Source organism: Fringilla coelebs (genome assembly GCF_963513975.1).
Source record: "Fringilla coelebs genome assembly, chromosome: 9".
Lineage (NCBI taxonomy): Eukaryota > Metazoa > Chordata > Aves > Passeriformes > Fringillidae > Fringilla > Fringilla coelebs.
Genome location: NC_140067.1, coordinates 15043997 through 15057690, shown reverse-complemented (window position 1 = coordinate 15057690; position 13694 = coordinate 15043997). Strand labels below are relative to the sequence as shown.

The 13694-nt window shown below is 47.4% G+C and overlaps 1 protein-coding gene across 2 annotated transcripts in view; it reads right to left on the bottom strand.

The window, feature by feature from the left end:
* The window catches only part of LMO4 (LIM domain only 4), a 15445-nt gene extending 7913 nt beyond the window's left edge, over positions 1-7532 (bottom strand). Inside the window, exons 1-2 of one of the 2 annotated variants that reach the window (XM_084211350.1) lie at positions 6373-7532; positions 3895-4133 (exon numbers count right to left, since the gene is read on the bottom strand). In XM_084211350.1, the coding sequence (XP_084067476.1) occupies positions 3895-4130 (236 nt within the window). In that variant the 5' untranslated portion in view covers positions 4131-4133; positions 6373-7532. The remainder of the gene's footprint in view (positions 1-3894; positions 4134-6372) is intronic. The other variant, XM_084211351.1, reaches the window with a different exon arrangement.
* Positions 7533-13694: the final 6162 nt, after the last annotated feature.

Genomic DNA, 13694 nt, shown 5'->3' with positions numbered 1-13694 from the left:
TTTGCTGGTGGGGTTTTTTTCAGAACTTTCCGTAGGAGAGTAGGAATGAAAGCAGCAAGAAATCTTCTCAACCCAGTTTCCCATCTTCCTGCTCAAAATTCAGCATCAGCAGAACCACATCTCTAGCAACTTGTACTAACAAAGTAAGGTTCCACTGCTTCCCAAAATCGTGGAGACAGATTTAAGCACTCTTGATTCTTGCACGACACGGTGCACATTTGTGTCCACATACATATATCCAAGCCCTAGCAAAGAGAAATGCACATCCAGACCTACTGATCCAGAAGGAATCGGTGTTTTTGTACATTCCCCACATTTAATCTAAATTCTGCACCAGCTATATTAAATGTAACAAAGAAAGGCAACACAGAAATTATGCCCGAAGCCAAGTCCATTAAAGGTACTTCAGAATAACTAGAGACCAAGCACCTTAAAAGCACCAGAAGCTATTGATACTTAAAAGGGGGGCTGTGCATAATGGCAAGTGCTGCATTAGAGAAGAGGAAGAAAAAAAAAGGGAAAAAAAAAACCAGCCAAATTACGCTTGGTTAATTCAGAGTAACAGATCTGCCCCCAAGTGAATTGGAGGCCTTGAATTAATTCTGTTATGACAAATCAAGATAAACGTTCCCCCTAAATTGCATGCGATTTAATTAATTTTTGAGATCCTGTTTTTTTTTTTTTTTTCCTAGCTAATAGTTCACATGCTCCTGTGCTGTCATTGTGCTTGAGTGGGCAGACTTCAAAGTGATATTAAATAACCAACTATTAGATTTACCTAGCACGTCCTATTGGAAAAGTGCCATTTAATTACCTAGCCTGTTCAATTAAAGGGACAGCATTCCCTGAATATAGCAGCTTGCCGCTGATTACCAGGGAAATTAACTGGCTGCCCGGCGGCCCCCACCCCGGAGCGGGCTCACTGCGGCGCGGCCGGGTCCGGCCGCCCCCCGCCCCCGGGGCTGCGCCCCCGCCGCGCTGCGCGGAGCGGCCGCCCGGGGAGGGGCGTCGGGCGCTGCCCCTTTAAAAGGCGCCCGGGCAGTCTTCCCCTCTCCCCCTTCCCCACCACTCCCTGCTCTCTCTTAGAGGCCAATTTTGTTAATTAAATGTTTTGTTTGCGACGCGGCTCTCATTCATTTCGGACACGTCATTCCGAGCAGATCTAAGCCAGCGACCAGATCTCATTAGATAAAACCCATCAGAACTAAGAGAAAATGGAGGAGACACTAATTAAAGCTTTTAATTGTGCGGATTCACTGCCACGCTGCTGCTTTATCTGGCATCTCAAGGTTGGGAGGGCTGCGCTCCACTCCTCTCCCTGAGCGCGTTGCTCGCCATGGGGAGGGAAGGGAATGGACCGGGGTTTTCACCTCCCTCTTTTCCCAGGAACCTTGGCCTTCAATGAAAGCTGCAGCTGTAGCTCTACGGCCAATTTGTTTTCAGGTTTTGGGGGGGAGAGAGGGAAGGAAAGGGCAGCGTTGTGTTGTTTAAGCAACAACAAAAAACCCCACATACAGCCTGAGACGGCTAAAAAGCTCATTAATAAATGGCCCTGTGGTCTTGGCCAGAAGGAGTCAAGTCCCTTTCACCTGGCGCCTGCCGGGCCAATCAATCCTCTTTCCCATTTTGCCAGTCATGTCCAGCGTGTCCCACATCTCCGGCTGAGAACTGCGCCCGTGGCTCTTGCCTGGGGAAGTAAATGCGCCAGCACAAAAACCCACCGGAAAACTAAGAGAGGAGAAGGATGGTAGAGAGGAACAGGAGAGACTCGCTGTCAGTGGCACTGCCTCCACAACCAAATGGAACCATTTCAAACACAAGAAGGGCGAGGGCTTAGCTCATGCCAGCCTGACCCACAAGCAAGCCTGAAAAGTCCATTTCCAGCGGGAAAGCTCCAAGTTAACTCAGCCCTGGCAGCGCCAGGCCATCCTACCCCACCTTGAGTGTACAGTGTCCAGTTCAAGTTTCAGCAAGCATCTGTCAGAGTTATTTTTGCAAGTCAAATTACACAGATCTAAAGAGAAGTCAGGCGACAGGACAAGGAGATCAATTGAAACCCCTCATCTGATAAAGCATCCTATTCATAATTGCCTACATTAAAATAAACGAGTATTAATTTTTGGCAACACAAAACCAGAGGACTGTGATAAGCTTGCCTGAACTTGCCTCTAGGACACAGTGGACGCATCTTCTCTTTTTAATTAGTAGCAATCAGACATGAGCGTTGTTTGATGGTGTTGGTCGAGTGATGAATCTGTACTATTCAGTGCATCTTAATAGCAGTGTCAATTTTTCCACTTCAAACAAGACTCTTTCCCTAACACTGTTCTGCTCTATTTAATTACTATTCTGCCAGACTTAGGCTTGTTGCTTAGGACGATGACCAAAAAACACCACTGTGCGCCCACAATGTGCTGATTTTTTAGCATTTCTCTCTAAAAATACCTCTGAAACTAGCAAAGCTAAGGCTTCGATTCCTCAGCCATAGCACAGGACCTGTTTCATGTACTTAACTACACAAAGCCACGGCCACGTACCAGGTCAGAGACTGCACTCAGAGTAACCAAATCTTAACTCCATCCTCTTAACTACGGAGGTCCCTGTGCTCTATCTGCATCTTCTCAAACCTAAGTTTTACAACATAACCAAACTTGTAACATTTGATAGCTGCTTTTGGTAGGGTTTTTTTTCCTTTCAGAAAGGAAGAAAAAGTGGAGCTTCTTGGCCATCAGAAAGAAGGGAAATTCTGGGTTAACTCTTGACATTTACTATTAATGAGGAGCCAGAAGCATTTAAACAGAACCCAATTTGTTTTAACTAAGCATTTCTGTGATGCTGGGAAGGTATGGGGCTTTTTTGTTGTTTTTTTTAATTACTGAATGCTGAAACAGAACACCTCCTTGAAGCATTCATGTGCATCAGTCTATCAAACCATTTACTCAAATTAAATGTGTAATCCTTCAAAATGCCTCCTTTTAAATTAATGAGTTTAAGTAGCTTGAGTTCACCTGAAAAGATCGTACGGGCACCTGACCTCATGAATTCTATTAATTATATTGGAAACTTGTTGGAAGGGATACTCTGCATAATCTTACTGTACCCCAACAGATGTGAGATTAGTGAGGCTTAGTTCCCCCTACCCAAATCTGTGGCATTTAAAGCAAACAGCTTCAAAAGAGGAAGAGATAAGAAATAAAGGGCAAGAGCATATGCCTCCTCTGCTATCTCCTGCACTGTCTTCGCTGGAAGTTAAGAGAAATATCGCTTCAATGCTTCTCTGTAACAATGCTGAGACAAACATCATACCACTGGTTTTTTGCTATAAGTAGAATCCGTGGCCCTCCAACTGATGGTTAATCAGCTCTTTCACAAGGAGAACAGAGAATGAGTCATTCTGTTTCCACTCAAAGGAGTTTAAAGGTGCTTATGTAAATATCATAATTAATCAGATACTAAAGGCAGGCATTTCATTATTTAGCACCTCTGCCACAGCCTTATTTAAGCTCTACGATTTTAACATTTACTGTTCAGATATGCACACTTCTCCTTCAACACTACAACAAAGCAGATTAATTTAGCCTCTCTGATTGCTGTTTATTTTTAGTTAGGACTTGTTTTGTGCTGACAAACCACTTTAAAGTTACAGTCGTCGTTCAGCCCCCCCCAACTCTTTCCTCCACTTGGCAGTCGCAACTCGCCCTGGGCTAGGCGCTAACATCCGCACCCGCACGTCTCTCCCTCCTAAGGAAGGAGCCATCCCGAGCCAGCCCGCCCCTCGGCCCTGCAAACACCAACCACGAGAAATAAAAGGGGGGTGAGGGGGAAGACAAAAATGAAGAAAAAGGCAGCAGAAAAGGGGGAAAGCTGTTCTCACCAGCCTGGCCGTCGCCTCACCTGATGTAGTCGTTTCTGCAGAGAATCATCCCGCTCTTGGTGTAGCAGGAGGTGCCGATGTCCCCCAGCTGGGCCTGGCAGCAGGAGCACTTGAGGCAGCGGCTGTGCCAGTAGCTGTCCATGGCGTAGAGCAGGAAGCGGTCGGCGATCTTCCCCCCGCAGCCGGCGCACCTCTTCCAGGAGAGGGAGCCCGCCGTGACTGGGGGCGGCTGCGCGCTGCCGCCGGGGTTCACCATGGCCTGCGCGGAGAGAGGGGCGGGGGCGGGTCAGCGCCGGGACAGGACGGGCCGGGGCGGCAGCGCGGGGCCAGCGCCGCTCCGGGCCCTGCGGGGGCAGCGGCGGCCGGGCCGCGGGGCAGGGGCGCGGCCGCGCAGCTGGCGGGGAGCGGCGGGCGCGGGGGGCAGAGCGAACGCAACCCGCCGCCCCCCCGCTCCGGGCTTGTGCAGCTGCAGCTCACAAGTCAGGAACAGTCCCGGGGTTTGTTTTGCTTATGAAAAAAAGTGTGTGAAGAGTGGAGGGGGAAAAAAAAAAAGTTGTGAAACTGGTTTTTCAGTCTAGGAGAGGCTCTGCAGGCTCGGGGCGGTAACGAGGGGCTCCGGACCGGCCCTCGAGGCCTTGGGATTTTTTTTTCTGTAGTTTTATTTTGGAGAACTAAAAACACTCCGAGAAAACGCTCCAGATTGAGGACACTGGCCCGAATAATAGATCATTGAACTTTAGGACGCCTGTTAACTTCCTACACAAACATACTCAACTTTTGTCTCACTAATCTGCCCTTGATCAGCAGTTTAAATGCTAAAAAAAAAAAGAAAAAAGAAAAAAAGAAAAAAGAGAAAAAAGTTTAGCGACCCTAGGAAAGCAGTAAAGTAATGAAGTGAATCGCTCTGTCTGCGGTTACTCTGGCCGCCCCCGAAACTGCGAAACTGCTACTAAGGGCATTTTTTCACTTTCTAATAAATGCTTTATGCAAGCAGGACAACCGAGAGATAATATAGGAATCAATTCATAAAGCTTACTCTAAACCGATTAATTTGTTGCCTTCAATCCAGGGTGCAATAAACTCCCGGTGTTCCTCTAGTCACTTATACTATAAAAAGATCAAGTTATTTACTGCCAATTAAGCAGCATGTTTTGTCTTTGTCCTTTGTAAGCCGTATGTGCTCATGCCGAGGCATCTGGCTATCTGCTAAGGACCTTCAGACTGATACGTCCAGAGCAGCGAGGACGAACTTTTTCCTGACACTGGCCCAACTCGGCTGCAGGAGGAGAACTGAGGCCGATTTAAACACACATTTCCTCAGAAAGAGTACCTGGAGGTATGTCCAGTGACCGCACAATAAACCAGGAGAACTGCACCAATTAAGCTGTAACAAAAACCCCGAGACTTTGGAAAGAAAACCACTCTAAAAGCCATTAGCATTGCATTTATCCGAACGCATCGTGTACCTTTATGTAAATTGATTTCTGATGCATTTGTTCAAGGAATTGCCTTTTGTTACAGTTTCCAGCTACAGCCTAATGAATCTGCATTTCCTGCTCCGAGTCTTTAAACCGTTTTCCTATGCTTTAAATCACTTCGGATTTCTTAAAAGAAAAAGGCTCCATGCCACCACCTTAACCTGTCTTTGTCGAAGACAAATATGTATAAATATAAAATGGGAAACGTTACACTGAGAAAACCATCCAGTAACCCCATTAAGCTAAAGCTCTTAAGGACAAGCAATACCTTAATGCTGATTAAATCTAAAAAGATGAATCAAGAGGACTGACCAGAAAGTGACTCCCTTGATAACTAAGGACGGGCCCTCATCAAGTTTCATTTAGAGTTGGGGGGGGAAAGCTTTTAACTTAAATAGGCTTACTCTAGTAATTACAGAGCCAAGCAATTTTGGTCCTGGGATAGGAGTCAGTGAAATAGAAAGCAGAGCTAGAGGCAAAATACCCCCCTTTTAACAGCGTCTCTGGTGCTTTTTTAATGGAGACCAAGGGAGGGGACAAGCGGAGAGCTAGAAATTTGTAGTACAAAAATGGATGCTTAATTCATGTCTTGGTTTTAATTAGGTGATTCACCGATTTTCTCCTGGATTGAAACAAAAGACTGTGTGTGGGGCAGGAAGGGAACCGGAGAGGAGAGAAATAGAGAGCTCACTTTGATCTTTTCTGCCACTGTTTCAGAACAGTGTTTACTACAGGGGAAGCGGGTGCCCCAGCCTCCCCCCACCCACCCTCCCCCCGTCCCCTCCATTCACAGCCGAGGCAGGCAGAGCCCTTTCCCGGCGGCAGCTGGGAAGGGGGGTAAGGGAAGGCGCTCCAGCGGCGGCTGCCGCCAGGCTTTGTACGGGGGGCCGCGACAATGCCCGGGGTCCGCGGCGCCCCGCTCCGCGCCCCTCCGCCCGGCGGGCAGCGGGACGGCGGCGGCGGGCGGGCACCGCGCACACGAACGCTGTGAGACACGGGGGAGCGACCGGCACTTCTTACCTGCTTCCCCTCTATATTGCAAAAGGCCGGGGAGCGCCGCTCGGGGTGCCTGAAGAGCTCTTCTTGCAAAGAAATAAGCACAGCGCTCGCCCTCTCGCCGGCTGGAGGGAGCCCCCCGCCCAGCAAGGGGCAGCCCAGGCTGGAAAAATATAGATATTGCTATGAGAGGCGTCTGCCCGGGTCCTTCCTCCAGCTCCCGCTTCCCGGGAGGGGAGCTGCAGAGCTCGGTCCCCGCCGCTGAGCCGCACACGCAGGGCGCCGCCGCCGCTCGATGCTGCAATCGCCGGGCAAGTTTGGCAATGTGGCTTCACTTTGTGCCGCTTCCCCCCCGCTCCCCCACCTCCGCCCCCTCTCCGGGCTGCGGCGTCTCCCGAGCCTCCCGCCGCGCGGAGTCGGCCGGCCGCGGCCCGGCGGAGCGCCTCAGCGGAGCGGGCGGGAGCCGGCGAGTTTGAGCGGGGCCGGGCGCGGAGCTGCTGCCGGGATCCTGCGGCGGCGGCGCTGGCGGGGCGCGGGGGGCGGCCCTTGTGCCCGTCTAAGCGTGAGGCTGCAAGTGCGTGTGTGCCCGCACGGTGCGCGTGTGCCCGCTGCCCTCACACATGTGTTACTGACAGAGCAGAATCCCAACTACACTCCGGCTCCGCGCCCTCGTCAGCCCGCCGCAGCCAATCCGCCCCCGGCTTGTTCAGGCGGAATAATAAAACCTGCCAATCCCCGGGAAGACAAAGGAATGAGTGAGAGGGGAGGAAAAAAAAAAAAAAAAAAAAGAGGAAGGGAGGGGGCGAGGAGGAGGAGGGGAATGGAGAGGAAGAAGGGAGTCAGGTGGGCAGCGCTGGCCGCGCCGTCCGCCCGGGAGCTGAGGGGAGGCGCGCAGCCGTGAGGGCACCGTCCGTCCCGCCTCGCCCCGCCCGCCAGCTCCCGGCCACCAGTTGAGAAACTTGGCGGCGAGGGGTCATCCCGGCTGTCCCGGAGGGCAAGCCCGCTCCGCCCGGGGAGCGATGTCCGTCGGAGCCCTCCCCGGCCGCTGGGCGCTTCCCCCGCCACCGCGGCCCTGCCGTGCTGGGGGAGGCGCTGAGGGGAGGCGCCGCCACAGCAGCCGCTGCTTGCCGCCTTCGTGGCGCCCCCCGCTGCCGCGTCCGGCCCTGGTGCCCGCTCCCCGTCCTGGGATCCCGCGGTGGGGCGGGGAGAGGCGGCGGCGGGCCGTGCCCGGCTCGCCCTGCGAGCGCGGGGACCGTGTCGAGCCGCCGACTGTCACGCGTCTTGCGGGAGCTGCGCTGCGGGACTCTGGCGGGCACGGCCCACGGTGGCCGCCCCAGTGGAGGTTTCGGTGGGTTAAGCAGCCGCCGCTGGCGGCACCGCTCGTCAGCAGAGCAGGCAGCTGCATTTCCGAGAGAGAAGCCCGGAGATGACGGCAAATCGGAAGAAGTAATGTTTAGTGGGGACGCTTAAAACTATGAAAACCCCACTACGTATGAACTGCACGCCTGTGAGGCCTAAGTGCAGCACACAGGATAAGCACAGCCGCGAATCGCTGGAACACAGCCCCGGAATAACAAAGTGCTCCTAAATCCGGGCGCTGTCCGCGGCGCAGCTCCGCGCTCGGCGGTGCCCGGCACACCGGGGCACACGCCCCGCTGTCACCCCGCGGCCGCGGGAGCGGCGGAGCGCCCTCGGCGGCACATTGCCGGGGTCTGCTAAAGGGCAGAAAACTTGGGAGCAGGAGTTTCGCGATTCCAGACCGCTGACGTAAGCCGCAGCCAAATCGGCGCTCGCCGGACGGCAGCAGCGCTCGGGCCCCGCTCGATGTGAGCCGCGGGCAGGGCAGGGCAGGGCGGCCCCGCCGCCCGCGGGCTCGTTCGCTGCCCTGTCAAGTACGTGGTGATGGTAGCGTGACCGAGCTACGAGCTCCGTGCGCACCCCCGATGTCCGAGACAACAAAATATTTTAAACCTGCCCCTGCCGGCGGCTAACCCAGACACGGTGCTCCGCACAGGCACACGGAACTCTTCCCGGGAGCACTTCCTAAGGAGTAAGCGCCCTGGCGCAGGAATGCTGCCCGCCCGCCCGGGGATAGCCCGGCGGCGAGGCTGGTCCGGCAGTCGCAGCCCAGGTGTGCTTTATCCACATCGCCACCTGTGGGTTTCCCGCAGCCCTGCAGCCCCGGCCTGGCCTGGGCTGGGCGCGGAGCCGTGTGCCCAGCAATCATGTAGAATTGAAAGGAAAATCGTCTACCCGGGCGAAATGTACTTGGGAAAGCGTAGGATAGCGAAGATACATTTTGCTTCTAAATATATAGAAAATAAAATATCGACATTTGAATGGCACCACAGGTATGATTTAAACACGGGAGAAAATTCTATTTCTATGTTTCTCCATAGACCGGGATATGTTCAGAGTCTGCTTAAAGCAGACTTAGGAGCTCATGGAAAGTTTCCACAGGGAAAGGGAAGAGGACCGGTATGTTGGTTAATCTTTTTTAGCATAGGTCTATGAAATATATCATCTGGATGTAATCTCCATGTACATATTACATTTAAACATACTCAGCAGTTTTAGATTTGTTATGTAGGCTCTGGTACAATTTAAAACATATAAAGCAACTAGGCATGCTACAGATAATCAACAATCACTGATATTTTAGCTCTGTGACAGTTAAGAGCACAAGAACAGAGCAAATGCCAAGCTCAAATAAAAGCTACATTTTCTAATTATCTAAGCCTGTAATTGCTGGAAGCTACCAAATTCAGACTCTGGGAGAGCCATCAGGACCTCTCCTTATTGGAAAAGATATTCTACCAAGAAACTCTGCCATAGGCACTAAAATGTTTACTAGTCTTAAAAATGAGTGATACAAAAAACAGGAATTACCTTCTCAAGGAGCAGAGTTTTTAATGGCTTAATGATGTCTTCCAAATTGCATTACAGTGTTCATATCTTTTTCTGAAATCTGATCATCACTAATTTTTGTGATTAATTTTAACAGAGGAAATCTTAACTGAGAGCATTTTGCAGAGCAATATTTTTCTAATTTTTCTTTTGTGCAGCATCTGCTGTTGCTGTGCTGTCATCTTCGTTATGTTTTTCATTGTCTATGTGCCATAATGTAATTAGTTAGTTCAACATCATCTGTGCTATTAGATGAGATGTTTCTATGGTAAGTTAACATAGTTCTGTGTAATTGGTAGATTTCAGCAGTAGGCATGAATGTATCCATCAACTTTAGGTCGATTTGAGTCCACAAGATTTAAATTCACTTGGCATACGTTATCCTAGAAGACTGTTAATTTTGGCTGAATGGATAAAAAACACAATGCAGAAGAAAATCTGGCTGCTTATATTGCGGTACTGTTGGAGTCAGGGAAGGGAAAGCATAAAATTGCTGGCTTAGTAGTTGCAATCTGAATGTCTGGAAAATGTTACAGCCTGGGATCCAAATAATTCTTAAACCGAGATGTGCCCCTAAGATACCAGGTAGTCCAGAATTCATCAGCTGTCTCTCCGTTCACGGAAAGAGTCTTGGTTCTCTCCCTGAATACTGCATCCCTATGGGACCTCTAGGTTCTCTCCCTAAATAGTGCGCACCTAAGGGACTTTCTTTTCCTTTTCTCATTAGGGAGAAATGCTGAGGCTGCTGCTTTGAGATCTTCCATGTGGCACGTCGCTAATCCACGTGTCTTCCAAGCTACACCTTTTGAACAAACAAAATTCTAAAACAAACCCTCTGACTCCGGTCTGTCCAGAAACAGTGATGAAAAATCAACAGCCATCCCTTACTTTAAAGTAATGCATCCTTTTACTCACATAGGATCTTCTGCTTCAGGCCTCAATCAATTTAAAAATGTGACTGGATAAAGTATTTAAGTCGGATATCCAGTGATATGGCAGAGTCACATCCTGGCAGAAGCTGGGAAAAATCCTGGATAGCTTCACTCTTAACCTTTTCTGAGCAGCAGACAGTACTGTTTGTCCAAAAGCGTAAGATAAGTTACATTTAGAAATATGTGTATAGATTTGACTTGCTTATAAATACATGAGTAACTTTATTTACAGGAACCCAGAACCATGGGAGGTAATTAGTAAGCACAGTTTGCTTAGGTAAGGGCTTGCAAGACCTTTTATCATCACTGTATCTATAACTTAGGACAGGAGCCAAATAATATAAATGCCAGTAATTACAGATATATGTTTATATTAACAATAAAGTCCACTTTTGAAGAGCCAAGGCTGTATTTGTAATGATGTCATATGGCTGAAAATTACGTTCACCGATTTGTCCTGTGCACATTTCTGCCAGGAGAAATTGATACATTACCACAAGCCATCAGTAGCAGCAAGTCCTGCAAGTGGGTTTTGTGACTACAGGCAAGATATCAGACTTTGACATTACATATAATTTTTGTTTAAAATTAAAACCCTTGAAAGGCCTCTAGAATATGTGTATGTAATAACAAGTTCACTACATTAAAAAAAAATTGGAAATACTATGTGAATTTTGAAAGAGGCTTTACATTCCACAGACCATAGGATTTTTTATGGCAAATCAGTTAACACTGATTTGCTACTCTTAAACATATACTGACAATTGGTTTTTGCAGTGACACATCTGTAGTGATCTCAAATATGAATATTTTTATGATTCATATGTCTCTAGCTTTAACAGGGAAAAAAGTCCTTTGACAAATACCTAATATAAACTCATACAGAACTTACCCTTTGGGGTAAAAAAGTGTTTTCTTCACAGATACTTTTATAGGACTGGCATTAATATGTTGCCTGTCTTCACTAGTCACTGTAACAAATGGAAGAGTGGGAAAGCACAATTTGGTGCAGTTTGGAAGGCCCAAATTATAGGCAGTCACCAAGCTACTTTAAATTTACAGTACAAAAAAGGTCAGCTGGAAAGGAATTACAAAAATAAAACTCTGACTCGATCAGCTGACCAAAATGCACTTAACCTAATGCAGAGGTACATGTTTATAACACTATCATTTATGCAATGTGTTGCAATCAAAAATGAAAACTTAACTCTAGCATGTATTATCTAATTAATTAGCCAAGTAACTTTAAATATGCAGAAAAAATTGTATATTATCCCTGAATTAATAAATAGCATGTTTAATATTTTTTCATGGTGTTGTCCATACAAAATACCTTTATAATTGCATTGAAATTATTTTCAAAGATGTGTGTCCAGTAGCAAATCCTGTGTAATTAGAATATCTGTCTGAGTGTATCCAAGAAATTCATTATTTACATGTAGCTCATTGCAATGGAGGAGTATGTCTGATATCTTTATGAAGTTCCCATGATCTCTGAACAATGCTGTAATGTACAGAAAGGTCCATGACCAATGTTTTCTGTCTATTTTGCTCCTATCCACAGAGAAGACGTCTGGCTTGGGCTGCAGTAAACCAATCGAGGAGTATTTGCTCGAGCTGTTTTCTCTGTACGTCTTCAGGGGACATTCTCAACCTAGAACTTCATAGGGTCTTGTTGTATGATACATCATTAATGGGAAGGCACAGGTTTAGCTAATCCATCTAGATGTTTGTGGTGACTGTTTCTGGTGGAAATTTGACACTGGGCATTGTTTCAAAAAGCTGAGAGAAAGCAAGGTACAGGCTGAGCGCTGAAACACACACATCACAGAGATCCCCTGTTGAAGTTGTCTTTTTAATTTAAGGGCTACCAGCAATGGCATGAGAAAATGCAGAGTTACAAAAATGAAGAGGAAGAGCAGCCTGCCTGGTGACTTCTGTCTGGCAGAAATGCCTCTATCGTATTTGATTTGAAATTTGCATAGATGCCAGCAGTTATGACACAACTGTCACTTTAAGTTCACTTAACTGGACATGAAACAATAATGACAAACAATCAGAATGACAGTTCTCCTTCTATTCTGCAGTGAGGTTCTTCGTATCTCCATTCTGCAACATTTCTTCTGTTCACTCCGCCATACAAATGTGTTTCTGTTATGATTTCTCTGGCTTGGTGCAGCATTGCTGAAAGCAAGAGGAAGAGTTTCTAAGCTTTCTATTTAGTTTTTCAGCCATACCATTATCAAAGAAAGAGTTTCTTAGTAACAGCTTTTAACATTAACTCTTTAATAGCTACCTTCCTAATGTAGTCCATTATTTTAAAAGATTATATTGCGTAAGAATATTACATTATTTTTAATATAAAAATATTGCTTTCTACTCTTAGGTTATTTTTCATAACTGGAGGGACTACTATACTCCATGACCATAACTCTTTTTATCAGTCTAGTATGATTCAGTAGCTTTGCTGTCTTATAAACAATCTTACAATTAAGAGCTAATGTTAATGGAATATATTGTTGTCATAGTATAATGGTTTCCTGCTGCTAGATAAATGCTGTGGCAATGCTAGGACGTTTATTGAAAGTAATAGTGAAGACAAAGCTAGGAGATTTATATTTAAAGCAGGTGCCACAGATCCAGTGACACCATTCTGTTAAAATTGTTTTATTTCTATTTCACTAAGAGACTGATGAAGATGGAAGCATTTTTCCTGATGTATGCAAGTGCAGCAAAGTGACAGTGGCTTATTTCACTGTAACTGAATAAGCTGCATTGCACTTGGCTTGGGAAGAGATTTATTGTGTGGCTCATCCAATCAGAAAACAGTTTACCCATTAACTATGGCTTTCAAAAATGTTGTATTTCCATGAACAAGATGGGGCTTGATGCTTTCTTTCGCAGAAAGAGTTATACAGGGTTCACAGAAAAGGAGGAGAGTGGGGCCCTTCGGTGCTTGTTCCACCAGTCATTCCAGCAGCCCGCCCTTTCCTCCATGCCGCAGGGATGGCAGGCTGGGGAGAGTGAACCTGTCTGTAGTGTGTTCCCCTCCTCCTAAATCAATGGTTCCTTAGCTCCTTTCTGCATTGGAGGGTGTTGTCTCAGTGTTAGCAAATCAGCAATGGCAGGATTGTTCTTACCAGTGCTGCTGTGCAGACGGTGGACAGGGAAGTTTTTGTGTAGTGTAGTGTTTCCTTTGTCTTTGCATTCACAGGAACTCGAGGTTTTGGAAAATTTGCCTTCTTCCTTTTCCATGACTTTCAAAATTACTCACCCCTGAATTCTCCAACAGAGAACTGTGAAAAGCAGAGCATGTAGAGCTTCATAAGCCCTTTATCTGCTCTTGTGGAATTGTAATAAAACACCTTGATTGCCCCAAATATACAGCTCCTACAAAACTGGAGTCAGTTGTCAGGAAGTACATGGAATCCATTCAACTCAATGAGCTTTCTCTGGACAGATATGCCCTAATTGCCTGACTTAGGCTTCAACAAATCCTTTGTCTTT